Source organism: Benincasa hispida, chromosome 9, assembly GCF_009727055.1.
Source record: "Benincasa hispida cultivar B227 chromosome 9, ASM972705v1, whole genome shotgun sequence".
Classification (NCBI taxonomy): domain Eukaryota; kingdom Viridiplantae; phylum Streptophyta; class Magnoliopsida; order Cucurbitales; family Cucurbitaceae; genus Benincasa; species Benincasa hispida.
This window is the reverse complement of record NC_052357.1, coordinates 75,479,112-75,491,626: the sequence shown is the minus strand read 5'-3', so window position 1 is coordinate 75,491,626 and position 12,515 is coordinate 75,479,112. Positions and strand designations below refer to the sequence as shown.

The 12,515-nt window shown below is 35.5% G+C and overlaps 2 protein-coding genes across 5 annotated transcripts; one reads left to right on the top strand and one right to left on the bottom strand.

Moving 5' to 3' along the window:
• The first annotated feature begins 3,404 nt into the window (after positions 1-3,404).
• Positions 3,405-7,640, top strand: LOC120085172 (protein canopy-1). 4 transcript variants are annotated; one of them, XM_039041060.1, is made up of 10 exons: positions 3,405-3,584; positions 3,954-3,980; positions 4,139-4,218; positions 4,914-4,986; positions 5,107-5,161; positions 5,536-5,587; positions 5,690-5,714; positions 5,814-5,905; positions 7,072-7,156; positions 7,254-7,640. In XM_039041060.1, exons 1-9 carry the CDS (start codon positions 3,483-3,485, stop codon positions 7,115-7,117), a joined length of 552 nt encoding a protein of 183 aa, XP_038896988.1. In that variant the 5' UTR covers positions 3,405-3,482; the 3' UTR covers positions 7,118-7,156; positions 7,254-7,640. The 4 variants fall into 4 exon arrangements, with proteins under 4 accessions (XP_038896988.1, XP_038896986.1, XP_038896987.1 ...); XM_039041058.1 differs by having other exon boundaries at positions 7,069-7,156; XM_039041059.1 differs by having other exon boundaries at positions 7,072-7,640.
• Positions 7,641-8,289: 649 nt separating this feature from the next.
• LOC120086133 (probable protein phosphatase 2C 27) lies at positions 8,290-12,509 on the bottom strand. Its single transcript, XM_039042597.1, has 4 exons — positions 11,794-12,509; positions 11,010-11,201; positions 10,257-10,462; positions 8,290-9,184 (listed from the first exon to the last, which is right to left on the bottom strand). Exons 1-4 carry the CDS (start codon positions 11,995-11,997, stop codon positions 8,626-8,628), a joined length of 1,161 nt encoding a protein of 386 aa, XP_038898525.1. The 5' UTR covers positions 11,998-12,509; the 3' UTR covers positions 8,290-8,625.
• Positions 12,510-12,515: the final 6 nt, after the last annotated feature.

Genomic DNA, 12,515 nt, shown 5'->3' with positions numbered 1-12,515 from the left:
TTGCCTAACATACATGCTTGAGGCAAATCTTGAGAAATTGGAATCTCATTCAAAATTATTCCTATTTGTAGGCTATTCCAAGGAAACGCGGGGTGGTTACTTCTATGATCCTAAAGATAATAAAATATTTGTATTGAAAAATGCTATGTTTTTAGAAGAGGACCACATCATGGAGCATATGGCTCGCTGTAAAATTGTATTAAGTGAGTCTTCCAATGAAACTATTGAAACTTCAATAAGAGTTGTTGAAGAAGCTAGTACATCAATAAGAAGAGTTGATGTAGGTTCATCTAGTCGAACACATCCACCTCAACCGTTGAGGGAACCTTAATGGAGTGGGAGGGTTGCAAACTCATCTATTCGTTATATGGATTTAACAGAAATCTTAATCGTCATATTAAATAGTGACGTTGAGGATCCATTGTCCTATAAACAGGTAATGAATGATGTGGACAAAAATGAATGGGTCAAAGTTATGAATCTCGAAATGGAGTTTATGTACTTCAATTAAGTCTGGGATCTTGTAGATCAACTTCATTGGGTCACACCTATATGTTGTAAATGGATTTATAAAAGGAAAAAGGGTATGATGGTGAGGTACAAACCTTTAAGGCTAGATTGGTGGTAAATAGTTATACTCAGGTTGAGGGAGTGGACTATGAAGAAACTTTCTTACTTGTAGTTATGGTAAAGTCTATCCGGATACTCTCGTCCATTGTTGCATATTATGAATATGAGATTTGGCAAATGGATGTCAAAACTGCCTTTCTGAATGGTAATCTTGAGGAAACCATCTATATGCAACAGCCAGAGGGATTCATCTCCCAAGGTCAAGTGCAAATGATTTACAAACTTAATTGATCCATTATGAATGAAACACGCTTCTTGATCTTGGAATATAAGGTTTGATACTTTGATCAAATCTTATAGCTTTGACCAGAATGTTGATGAACCTTGTGTCTACAAGAAAATCATCAACAGTTCATCTTTCTTAGTGTTGTATGTTGACGATATTCTACTCATTGGGAATGATGTAGGTTTACTGACAGATGTTAAACAGTGGTTAGTGGCCCAATTCCAAATGAAATATTTGGGAGAGGTGCAGTTTGTTATAGGGATCCAGATCTTCAGGGATTGTAAGAACAAGATGCTAGCCTTATATCAAGCATCGTACAAGATGTTTATCAAATATTCTATGCAAAATTCCAAGAGAGGTTTATTATCTTTCTAGGTTGAGGAAATGAGATGGATCCCCTATGCATCGGCTGTTGGTAGCCTAATGTATACAATCTTATGTACTAGACCTGACATTTGCTATGCAATAGGGATAGTCAGAAGATATCAGTCTAATCTAGGATTAGATCATTGGACAGCTGTTAAAACCATCATCTAGTATCTTCGGAGAATTAGGGACTACATACTTGTGTATGGGTCTAGGGATTTGATCCTTATAGGATATATTCTCTGATTGTCAAACTGATAAGGATTCTAGAAAATCCAATTCAGGATCAATGTTTAGTCTTAACGGAGGAGCTGTGGTCTGAAGGAGCACAAAGGAAGGTTACATAGCTGATTCTACCATGGAAGCAGAGTATGTAGCGGTTTGTGAAGCTGTCAAGGAGGTTATATGGCTTAGGAAGTTTTTGACTGATCTGGAAGTTGTTACATACATGTCAAAACTCATCACCCTTTATTATGATAATAGTGATGTTGTGGCGAATTACAGGGAGCCTAGAAGCCACAAACGTGGGAAGCATATAAAGCGCAAATATCATTTTATCCGAGAGATTGTGCATCAAGGGGATGTGATCGTCACGAAGATCGCTTCAGAGCACAATGTGCTGATCCATTTACAAATTCTCTCACAACTAAAGTGTTTGAAGCTCATCGGAGAGTCTAGGTCTACCAAACATGCTTCATCTAGTCTAGAGCAAGTGGAATATTATACTAGGTGTATAGTGTATGCCCTAGTTTATTGGTTTGTGTATTGTACTTAGCTTCTATAGTTTGTATTTGTACACCCGACTAGTTTTAGGACAAGTGAGAGATTGTTCGATGCTCTAAATCTCGTGGTCTTGTAGTTTATAAACTTTATGTGTGCAAATAGATTATTTATTTAATAAAATCAGTGTTATTTTATTTGACATTTAGTTGCATTAATAAAAAACCAATAAACTAAGATCCAAGGTTATTCGATGTAGCTTAAACATGTATGTGGTGATATATAAGTGGATCATGTTTAAGTAATAATATGAATGATCTGTATTAGATAGATAAGGTTAGGTAGCTTATTCTAGTGACACTACGGATATGACCCGCTTTGTAGTTATTACAATTGTTGTAAAGTGTTACAAATGATATAGTATACTAAGATGCAACGGAAGAAATCAAAATCAATAAGCACTCTAATTACACTTAATTTGAGTTTAAAACATGCTTTTCAAAACTATTTCATAAGAGGGTTTGAGTAATACATTACCTTTGATGAATCCTCCCCAATTTCAGTATAATATCACGAATTGGTGCTTCAAACTTCACGTAGACCACCACAAAGATCTTCTCTACTAAACTCTAGCAAAGGATTGTGTGGTGGAAACACTAAATTAAGCTGAATTTAGATGGATTTGAGGAAGGTCTGCAAAATATTGGGAAGTATCTCAGCATGCATGGCTGTTTCTTCAGCCTAAAACTTCAATTTATAGAGTCTTTACCATGCATTCAAAGTGCTTGCATGAAGGCTAACACCTACTTCATGAAATTAATGAAACATTGAGTGGATTTTGGGGAATACGGTACTTGGCACCTAAAGTGGGATTTTCCAACATTTTGGAAAACTCTACTTTCAACCCTCTTTATTTAAATTAACAAAAAAAAAAAAAAAAAATTCTAAAATCAATTTAATTTAACAAATAAACTAATTTATTTGTTTATTAGTTTTATAAAATTAATTCAATTAATCAATTTTATATAAAACTAATAAATACTAATTGATTAAACCTTTATGTAATTTAATGAATAGTCATAAGACTATTTTTGGAATATTATGTAATTTAAGACATTTTCGAGTAGAATCTTACAAAAAAAAAACACAGTTAAACATATCTAAGGATATCATATATCTATAATTTCGAACATCTATAATTTTAAGTATCGATTATCTACAATCTCAGAAAAAACAAATGCCCCTTAAAAATGTAGAAATATAATTGAAATTTATACCAAAGTATATTCAGTATAACATAAATAATTTAACCTTATTTATTTTTTATTATTATTATTATTATTATTTTTGCTTCAGAAAATATGGACTGGGGAAATACTTTGGGCCTACAGTTGTTGAGCCAGGCCCATTCATTCGTCAAGGAGACCGCCATTTTCTCCGCTTCGTTTTGTTGACATTTCAATTTTCAGATTTGCAAACGAAGAAGCACTGAAGGCGTTTGAAGAGGTGAAATTCAGGACTCGGATTTGACGAAGCGCAAATGACGATGAAATCCAACGCGTGGGTTCTATTGTTATTAGTGATCTACTCCGGCGTCGTCAGTTGCATTGATGACAAATGCGCCGCTTGCAATGCTGTTGCCGTAATTTCTCGTTCTTAACAATTATCCCTCCCCCTTTGAATTCTTTTTGTTGATTTTCTTCATTTGGTCTTCAAATCTTCAAATCTTTCCTCATTCTGCTTATTTTTTGTGGTGCTTGCCTTAATCCGATCACTGTCAATTACCGTTTTTAGAGTGCCTTTAACTTTCTAGTCACCCTTCTCTGTTGCATTGTCTTAAAGTTTGGTTTCCACTTAGTTGTATGTGTATCTTTTCTTTAGTGGATAACTGCATCTTCTTATTTGATATTTAAGTAATTTCTCTTACTGATGCCGAATCGTAATTAGCATCGTTGATGCTAACTAATTGATATGCAAAAGAGGACCTGACTTCTGTATTTATTGTTCGCAGGAGGAGATAGAACATGGACTTTCCAATGTAAGGCGATGTACATGTACCTTTCTATAGAAAATTTCATCCCCCCGCCCCCCATTCTTATTTCTGTTTGACGTGAGTTCATATTGTAGTAAGTTTTACGTAGTGTCCAAGTGTAATAGTGGCTTCAATAACCAAACAGTAATTACGTATTTAACTAGGAAAAACCGAGGAATCATTTAGATATGAGACATCGGTTGGATTCTAAAGGTCAGCGTAAGGGGAAGGTGATTGATTACAGGTAAAACATCAACCTCCCGATTTTCAGGATGTCCTTTTTTCCTTGGCATGTTTAGAACATTCTTATCATTATGTTTACAACACGCAGTGGTGCTAATAGATAGACGAACTGTTGAAATAGTTCAGTAGGAATTTATGTTGGGCCAATATCGGAACTTACTACATATGGGTTGACAAGTGGCTTGTAGAGTTTCCTCAAAAAATGAAAAAAGTAGCTTGTAGAAACTAGAAAGGGTTGTAAAGATCCAGGATGTTTGAAATTTATGAACTTAATGAAATAAGTTTGACTTTTGAAAGCTCAGTTGAAACTGAAGAAGGTGAAATCTGTATTGTTAAAATTCCAAATAATCAAGCAATAATAAATATTTGATATTAATAACGCAGAACAGAGATTTTTGCTACCACATGAAGCAAATTTTTTTTGTTCACTGTAGTTACCGGATAAAGAGTCAATAGTAATTCTGATTTTATTTGCTTTAATTATATCGAAATCTTACTTTATTGTTGAGATACAGACATACAGTTCAATTGATGATTTTAATGCGGTAAGTAGTTAGGAACAATTTACGTGGTAAGATTACTAAATTTGATTATTCTCAGTTACATTTTCCCAATTAATCGTGTTTTTGTTATTGGGTTGCTTTTAAATAATCAATGAACAACATAATTGTAAATTGTAAACTTAAATTTCTGCAGGGTCAGTGAGCTAAGAGTTGTGGAACTCCTGGATGGGCTTTGTGAAAAGATGCAAGATTACACTATTGAGAAGGTACATCTCTTTTAAATTATTCATCTGATCTAAGTTGGATCGGAATCTAGAAGAATGGTTCATTTCTGACAGTCTGGGGGCGTATGTGTGTGATGATTGTTTTATCTGTTCTTGGTGCAGACAGATTCAACTGGACAACAGTGGATCAAGGTGGACAACTGGGACAACTTGACAAGTATGTGACGAATTTAAGTGTCTGTCTTTCAATGAGTTCCTACTCAACAAAACCTATGTTTCTTTTGTTGTTTTTATTTTTTTTTACCTCTTCTTCTTCTTCTTCTTCTTTTTGTTATTTTATTGTTTGCTATTGAAATTGTCACTTGAAACTCTTACTTAAGTTACTGAATGTTTGACAGCTAACTGTCGTGCACTTGATATGTAATGTAGTGAAGAAAAAGAAGCTGGTAACAAGAATCACAAGTGGCCTGGACTGAATTTATTTAAATTCACTTCCTTGTGAATGACTGATGTTTATAGCTTGCTACGATTGCATTTGAAATTATCTTTGTTTGTTTGTTTTAATGCCAACATTTAATTGCGTTGTTACAGATAAACAAGAAGCTCGGGCTTATTCTAAAGATATATCAACTTATTGTGGGAGGTGAGACTAATCTTGTGTGGATAATTCAGCGATCATAATATTCCAGCTGATTCATGTAGATTTATGATTTTTCCTATCTGATGTTGTTTATTGACGAAACAGATTATTAGAGGAAACAGAAGATGATGTAAGTTGATATGCTTTGCCTCATAAATGAATAATCTCTCTCTCTCTGTTTTCTTTCCAAGCGGATCTAATCAATTTCTTGATATTGATGAACTTGCAGTTAGCAGAGTTGATTAAGAAAGGATCTGTCAGGGCAGGTGATGTTAGCAAAGTCCTATGCCATGATTTGAGCAGGCATTGCAGCAAGGCGAGGTAATTTTTATTATGCTGTTTGCAAGCCTCTGAAAAGTGCTTTTATATCAATTTCAAATGTTAATCTGACTATTAAGTTGATCTTGTGATAAAAATGTTTGTTCCGTACTGATTATAATTTTAATTATTAGGGTAAACATCAATTTATACCCTAAACTTTAAAGATGGTATCAATTTAAATCTTGAACTAATAATTGTATCAATTTAAACCCAAATTTTTGTAAGTGTATCAATTTACCCCCTCCATTACGTTTTGTTTGGAAAAATCTCATGTGAAACTTATAATTGTTTCAATTAAACCTTGAAACTTTCATAAATTAATCGATTTATACTTCTTTTGGAAATCGTCCATGCATTTACTCTTATCTTCTATTTTATAAAACCGACATTTGAAGAAGTCTACACACACTTGAGAATTAATGAAGGGTCTAAATTGATTGACTCATTAAAATTTGGAGTTTAGAACTCAAGGATATAGTTGAGGTCGTTGAAAATTTGGAGTTTAATTGACTCAAACTATAAGCTTCACACGATAATGGTCAAATGTAATTTGGAGGCAAGTATAAATTAATACGCTTACGAAAGTTCAGTGTTTAAAATGATACAATTATTAGTTCAAGGTTTGGATTGACACAACCTTTAAAGTTTAGGGGTATAAGTTAATATTTACTGCAATTATTATATTGCTTAATTGCACCTTCAAAACAATTTTCTAAGGTCTGTTTGATAACAATCTCATTTTTAGTTTTTTGTTTTTAAAATTTATGTTGTTTTACTCGTAATTTCCATACTATAGTTTTCATATTTCTTCAAGAAACATTTGAATTCTTAGTCAAATCTCAGAAAAATACATTTTTTTAGTTTTTAAGACTTCACTTGGTTTCTGGGAATGAGGGATAACTAAACAAGACTGGTTTGCTCCTCTTTCAATTATTGATTTGAAAAAAAGTATCGGTGGATGTACAAGGCAGAACTTGTTAATTTGTAGAACATCTAAAATGATGATACCAAACCTAAACTACTTTATATAGCAGTAATCGACCAAAACCATAGCCACTGATTTAGATTGCCTTTCCCTTTTCGTCACTGGACCATTTTGGCAGGTTTGTGAAATCTTGTAGTTTCAATACGTAATAAATAGTTGCCACCTTGTTTGTGTGCAGCAGTGTTCATCTGAATGATGAGGACGACGAAGCAGATGGAGAACTATGAAAAGATAGGATGGGAAGAGAAGCCATAAACCATGCAACAGTTAGTTTGTTTCAAATCAGGAGTTATGTGCTTACGCTCTTATTTTCTTGTATAACAGTAAAAGTTTGATTGCACCTTCAATTTATAATTTTGATAGAAGGCTCAGAGGATGGGGTTATGCGGACTTAAAAGCCTGATATTGATGTTCTTGTAGTAAAGCTTAGGAACTCGGGTAGGCTTCATCAATGGGACTTCTCTCCAAGGAGTCAGCCAGACTCTGAACATGCATTAAGCTAAATGATCCAAAACTAGAACTAACCATTTATAATAAGGTTGTGATATTAGTAACCTGGTAATTCACATGCCAGCCATTTGTCTATTGTTGATGGGATTTTCTGCTGAAACATTAGGTGAAAATAGATGATTTGGCGAGTTAGTGTTCTGAGTGCCCTTTGCTCATAACTCTTAAGCTAGATACTTGGAATGGCCATGTAACTGTCAAATTTTCACTTGTTACTTATAGTGGCATCAAATTTTCAAGCTTCGTTGAAATTGTCATGCGATATGCAGCCCTTTGGCATGACATCGTAATCTTGTCTTTATGGTTCCCTGGGAAAATAATGCTTTTAACTTATGAAGGGTGTATATATCCATATAACAACCAAGCTAATGTGTCCAAAGCAATCGGCGTGCTGTAAATTTTGATATAGCACAAGTCTGGTGTGTGCTCAAGTCACTTGTTGCTGGCGCTGTAGTTATTGAGGTTATATTTTCGGTTCCTAAAGAGAATTTCTATCTTTTGCAAGAGATGAAAATGTTTTGGCATTAATATCAATAAATTTGCTTTGTTATGATTTTATTATTATTCATCGTTAACGTAATATTAGCAGCACAGCAGTAATATGCGATTAATACGTGCATTTACCTTTTCAAAATTATCTTATAATTGTGTCTCACGGCACATCGTTGCATGTTGACTTGTTCCTTCTGTCAATTGGTTTTAGGCGAGAAAATACGATAATCTTTACAATGTGCCTTTGGGTCGAATATCAGTTTCAGCCCAAAAAATTAGAAGTTAAACACAAGAAGGGAAACCAGAAATGAACAAAAATAGCCCCTGCAAATTGGGGGTAAAACCATTCTTCATTGCTGAATAAAGATAGTCGGAAGACAATTCTGGTTGCACCAGTTAATGGCTCCGAAAATTCTCACTAACTTCATAGAAAAGAGGAGATTAGGAAACAAATGAATTTTTGGGTTCCCAACTGGTACAACATTAATCTGTACACGCACGGAATTTGGAAGCACATTATACCAAAAGGAAATAAAAGAACAATAATAAAGATTAAAATAAAAATAAAAATAAAAATAAAAAATTCGAATCCGACATGACTCTTTTATTTTCCTCGTTAAAGCATCCAATGCCAAATAGATAAGGGGCATCGGCAGCTCGGGTGGAGAAACCGTAGCCCAGTCTGCGTAACCAATGTTATTATATACACCAACTCTCGCATCTCTCCCGTTTAAAATCAAGAATTGCAGTCCAGTACACCTTTCAACAAATTCAGCCCTTCTAATGATATGCTTCTCCTTACTCGAGTTGGAGGGATTTCTATCCGAGGTGGTGGATCAGCTGAAAAACAGACCACGATAACGGTTAAATTATCGCATGTATTGCGCTTTAGCGCCTCCCTTACCAGCTCTCTTGAACACCTTTCAGGATCATTATGTAGCATCAGCTCTTTCCTTGCCATTGTAACAGCACACTGACTGCTCATCACATCCCAAAGCCCATCGCATCCCATTATTAGAAATTCATCCTCCTCCGTCAAACTCAGTTCCTGCAGCTCTGGCTCGGCACTCAGCGGGCAGGCAGAACCCTTAGCACCTTTCATGTGCCAATCTCCTATTGCACGTGCAACAGATAACTGGCCATTGAGGTACCCATCATAAATCACCCCACCCAGCTTCTCAATTCTGAGCTTTTCAGACGCACAGTTGGGCTTATGGTCCTTTGACACCTCAATAGCCTTCCCCCTCCTCCCCAGAACAGCTCGACAATCCCCAGCATTCGCGATAATCATTGTTCTGTCACGAGAGAAATTAGACGTCAGAAATGATTGGACAATGATTCTGAATACAACACGCTGAAAATGTAAAATTATGTCAGACACTTTTGACTTTTAAAACGGATCCTGGACGGATAGCATTCAGTGTTTGAACAATGAATGTTAGTCCCAATCAGAGGACACAAAATAATCATGTAACATCTTTAATCCAGGAATCTTTGAAACCTATCACGCCATAATTTTCATATAATACCACTTGGGTTGACTTTCCTGCTGTGATTTGATTTGGCTTGAGCAAAAGAAAAACTTAAAAATGTATATTTAACAATGGATGATTTGATTTCTCGTCCCACGTATCTTCACTTATCCAATTTCTTCCTCTAATAACCCCTTCTACCTTTCATTCTTATATTTCTTTTCCTTACAATTTCCTCATTCTATTCTGTTCTTTCCTACTGTCTCATACAATTATTACAGCTGTTTGCTCTCTAAACTGAAGCAGAGTAAGAATCTCACATCATCAATAATTTTCCTCAAACCGTCACACATCATTACTCCTATAAAAGCTGCCAACTCAGTCCATCTTTTTTACCCTAGAGAAAAAAAAGGACCCCAACAATAATGTTGTATTGTAAAATTATGCACATTTCATTCAGCAGCAGCAAATATAGCTGAAGAATTCTGAATTGGTCAACTTCCCAATGATGATCACGTGCTAACATTAGGTTCACTGACGAAAAATCAAGTAGGCTAATCCAAACAAGTGGTAACAGCAAATAAATGCTCCTGCTTGCTAACAGAAATCCAGCACACTGCCGCTTGTTAAAAGTTATACATGCATACAATTTTTCAACAATTATAGATGCATGGAGACGTGGGGACACTAAAATCACCATTTTTTTTTTAACCCCACGGGAAAAGAGAAATCCTGAAATATAACCCTTCAAATACTTCCCACTAGTAGTATCCTCAAAACACATAATATATGTAATTTAATGCTATAATTTTGCATCCAAGAAAACTTTACGAAGAACTTTGTTATACACACAGAAACAAACACATATAACTCCAAAATAATTTGAGGTATCTACCTTCCAAAAATGAAAGCAGTTAGAGCAGTTGTGCCAGAGGAGATATCCAGAGAACTAGCATCAGCAAATGCATAATCAGCTTTCAAAAAAGCACTCTTAATTGCCTTCTCCACACTAATTGGAAAACAGGAGTCCTCGACTATGAATCTGAGGATGTTCTTTCTGACAAAAGCAGCAGCATCTGTACCCCCATGGCCATCAAATACCTGCAACACATTAATTCCACCAAATTCAACGTTAAAAGAGAACATCCAAGAGGAGGAAAATATGGTGGTTGACATAACAAAGGCGAATGTAGCATTACAAAACCAGGAAAAATGTGGTGGTTTATTGGTAACTAAATGTCACTTGAGAGAGACTATTATTCTGATGCATTGAGCATGTGACATTGAGGAGGGGAAAAAAAAAAAACAATTTGCCAACTCAGGCCAGCCCCAGCAAACAGTACCACAATTATGTGTGCCTGCCCCTATCTGTCCTGTGGAACCAATGCAAACTTTTTAAATTCTTCATTCAGCCACGTATTTTAACCATTTTTCTTCTCAAGCAGGTCAATTTAGATGTGCACTGATACTAACAGAATAACAGGAAACCAACATTTAAATCTTTCTAAATAATCATATGGGTCTACAGTTGTGGGGAGTTGAATAATCAGCATCAGCACTGGTTGTCCATTAACCATTAAAGGATATTACCCCTACAATGTTACTACGTACAGGTCAAAATGTCATCCAGGTGAAAAGTGATACTCACACCATAGAAAGCTCCAGGAGAAGTGAAATCTGCACAAGCATGGATATGTTCAACAAGATCATCTATGCATATGTGCTCGTCTTCCATGTACTGTTTAGGTCCCCTTTCTGAACAGCTACCCGATCTAAAGACAGGTAAGTATCCTGCTTTTCCATCAGGTGACTTATTCCCAAGAGTTTCAGCATCCAAGCTCTGGAGAGTTTATAGGCAGGTAAGTAGATGTTTCATAGCTTTCCCAAATTTTACAACAAAAATAAATATAATTAAACTATAAATTAAAAATAGATACAGCCTACAGGAACCAGTAAAGGTACCAACGACAATAGAACAAGAACTACAAAGTATAAATATTTCTGAAAAACAAGCTTGGACACCCCAACCTCCCCCCTCCTATGATAATTGCAACTAAAAGCAGGTAATACAATATTGCTATTTTCCATTCGTAGAGTATCAATGACAATGAAGTAATAAAATAGAAGTCTGATGGATTACAAAAGTCTTTCACCGACTTTAAGCTGTCCTGAAAGCAATGTGTCGATGTTGCAAATTCCTAATACCTGCATGCTACTTATATTAAAAGAAAAAGGAAGCAACAAAGCTTAATGCCCATAAAGTCATTGAGCCAGACTTATGTATACTATATCTGAATGCACAAGGCAACCATCAAACCATCCCATGAAATTGGAAGGACATTATACAGATAATATTAAAAAAAAAAAAAAAGAAGCTATGAATTGCATCTGTATCTCCAGAAAAGAGAAGATGTAAAAATAGTTAAACTCACTAAATCAGTTTGGCCAAGGAGCTTTATGGAGCTCACACTATGTCGCATTACTGAGAGGTGTCTGGGAGGTTTCCCACTGCTCATCTGTTTCAAACTATTAAAGTTATCAGAACTTTCGTCATCTGTGGCTGATACATTTTCCTTATTGTATCCGCCACCTTCCAGTAGAGTGAAGGGAGGTGAAAAATCTATACCCGTAGCCATATTTCTGTCCAAGACATAAATTATTCTATAAATTCGATTTTGATCCTTATCTCAGAAGAACTACAAACAACGCCCTCGGGACACGAATCAATTCCTAGACGTCAAATTTCCAAATTTAAAGCTCGGAAAGTAGCCTCTGCTGACCTATCAGAAGTTCTTAATAATTGCAAGTTCCAACAGTGTCGGCCAGGGTTGGGGCACAGATCAACCAATAAGTCGAAGAAAAAAACCACCTGAACTTTACCCAATTACAAGGAAGTCGCAGCCTTCAATCCAAAACTCCAATACACAATAACTTGAAATGAGCAACAAAAGGACACCCAGATCAAACTGCCGATCGAACTATGAAATACAGAGAAGAAACCCAGTGAACATCCGCAAAATCTGGCAACCTTCCGTTGCGTTTGATGGGAAATATCGGATCTACTGAAGCAAATATTAAAATCTTGCGGAAGAACCACAACCCGGCAAAACCGCTCGACGAAATCAGAATCCTCCAAAAGTTGTCGAATAAAGTG

Bases quoted from the DNA above. Each gene is read 5' to 3' on its own strand.
- LOC120085172 (XM_039041058.1), top strand. From the start codon at position 3,483: ATGACGATGAAATCCAACGCGTGGGTTCTATTGTTATTAGTGATCTAC. The intron at 4,219-4,913 runs GTAAAACATCAA...AAATTTCTGCAG, and splicing joins GGGAAGGTGATTGATTACAG to GGTCAGTGAGCTAAGAGTTG. The intron at 5,715-5,813 runs GTAAGTTGATAT...ATGAACTTGCAG, and splicing joins TAGAGGAAACAGAAGATGAT to TTAGCAGAGTTGATTAAGAA.
- LOC120086133 (XM_039042597.1), bottom strand. From the start codon at position 11,997: ATGGCTACGGGTATAGATTTTTCACCTCCCTTCACTCTACTGGAAGGT. The intron at 10,463-11,009 runs GTGAGTATCACT...AATGTGTTGCAG, and splicing joins CTCCTGGAGCTTTCTATGGT to GTATTTGATGGCCATGGGGG. The intron at 9,185-10,256 runs GTAGATACCTCA...CTCTCGTGACAG, and splicing joins ACTGCTTTCATTTTTGGAAG to AACAATGATTATCGCGAATG.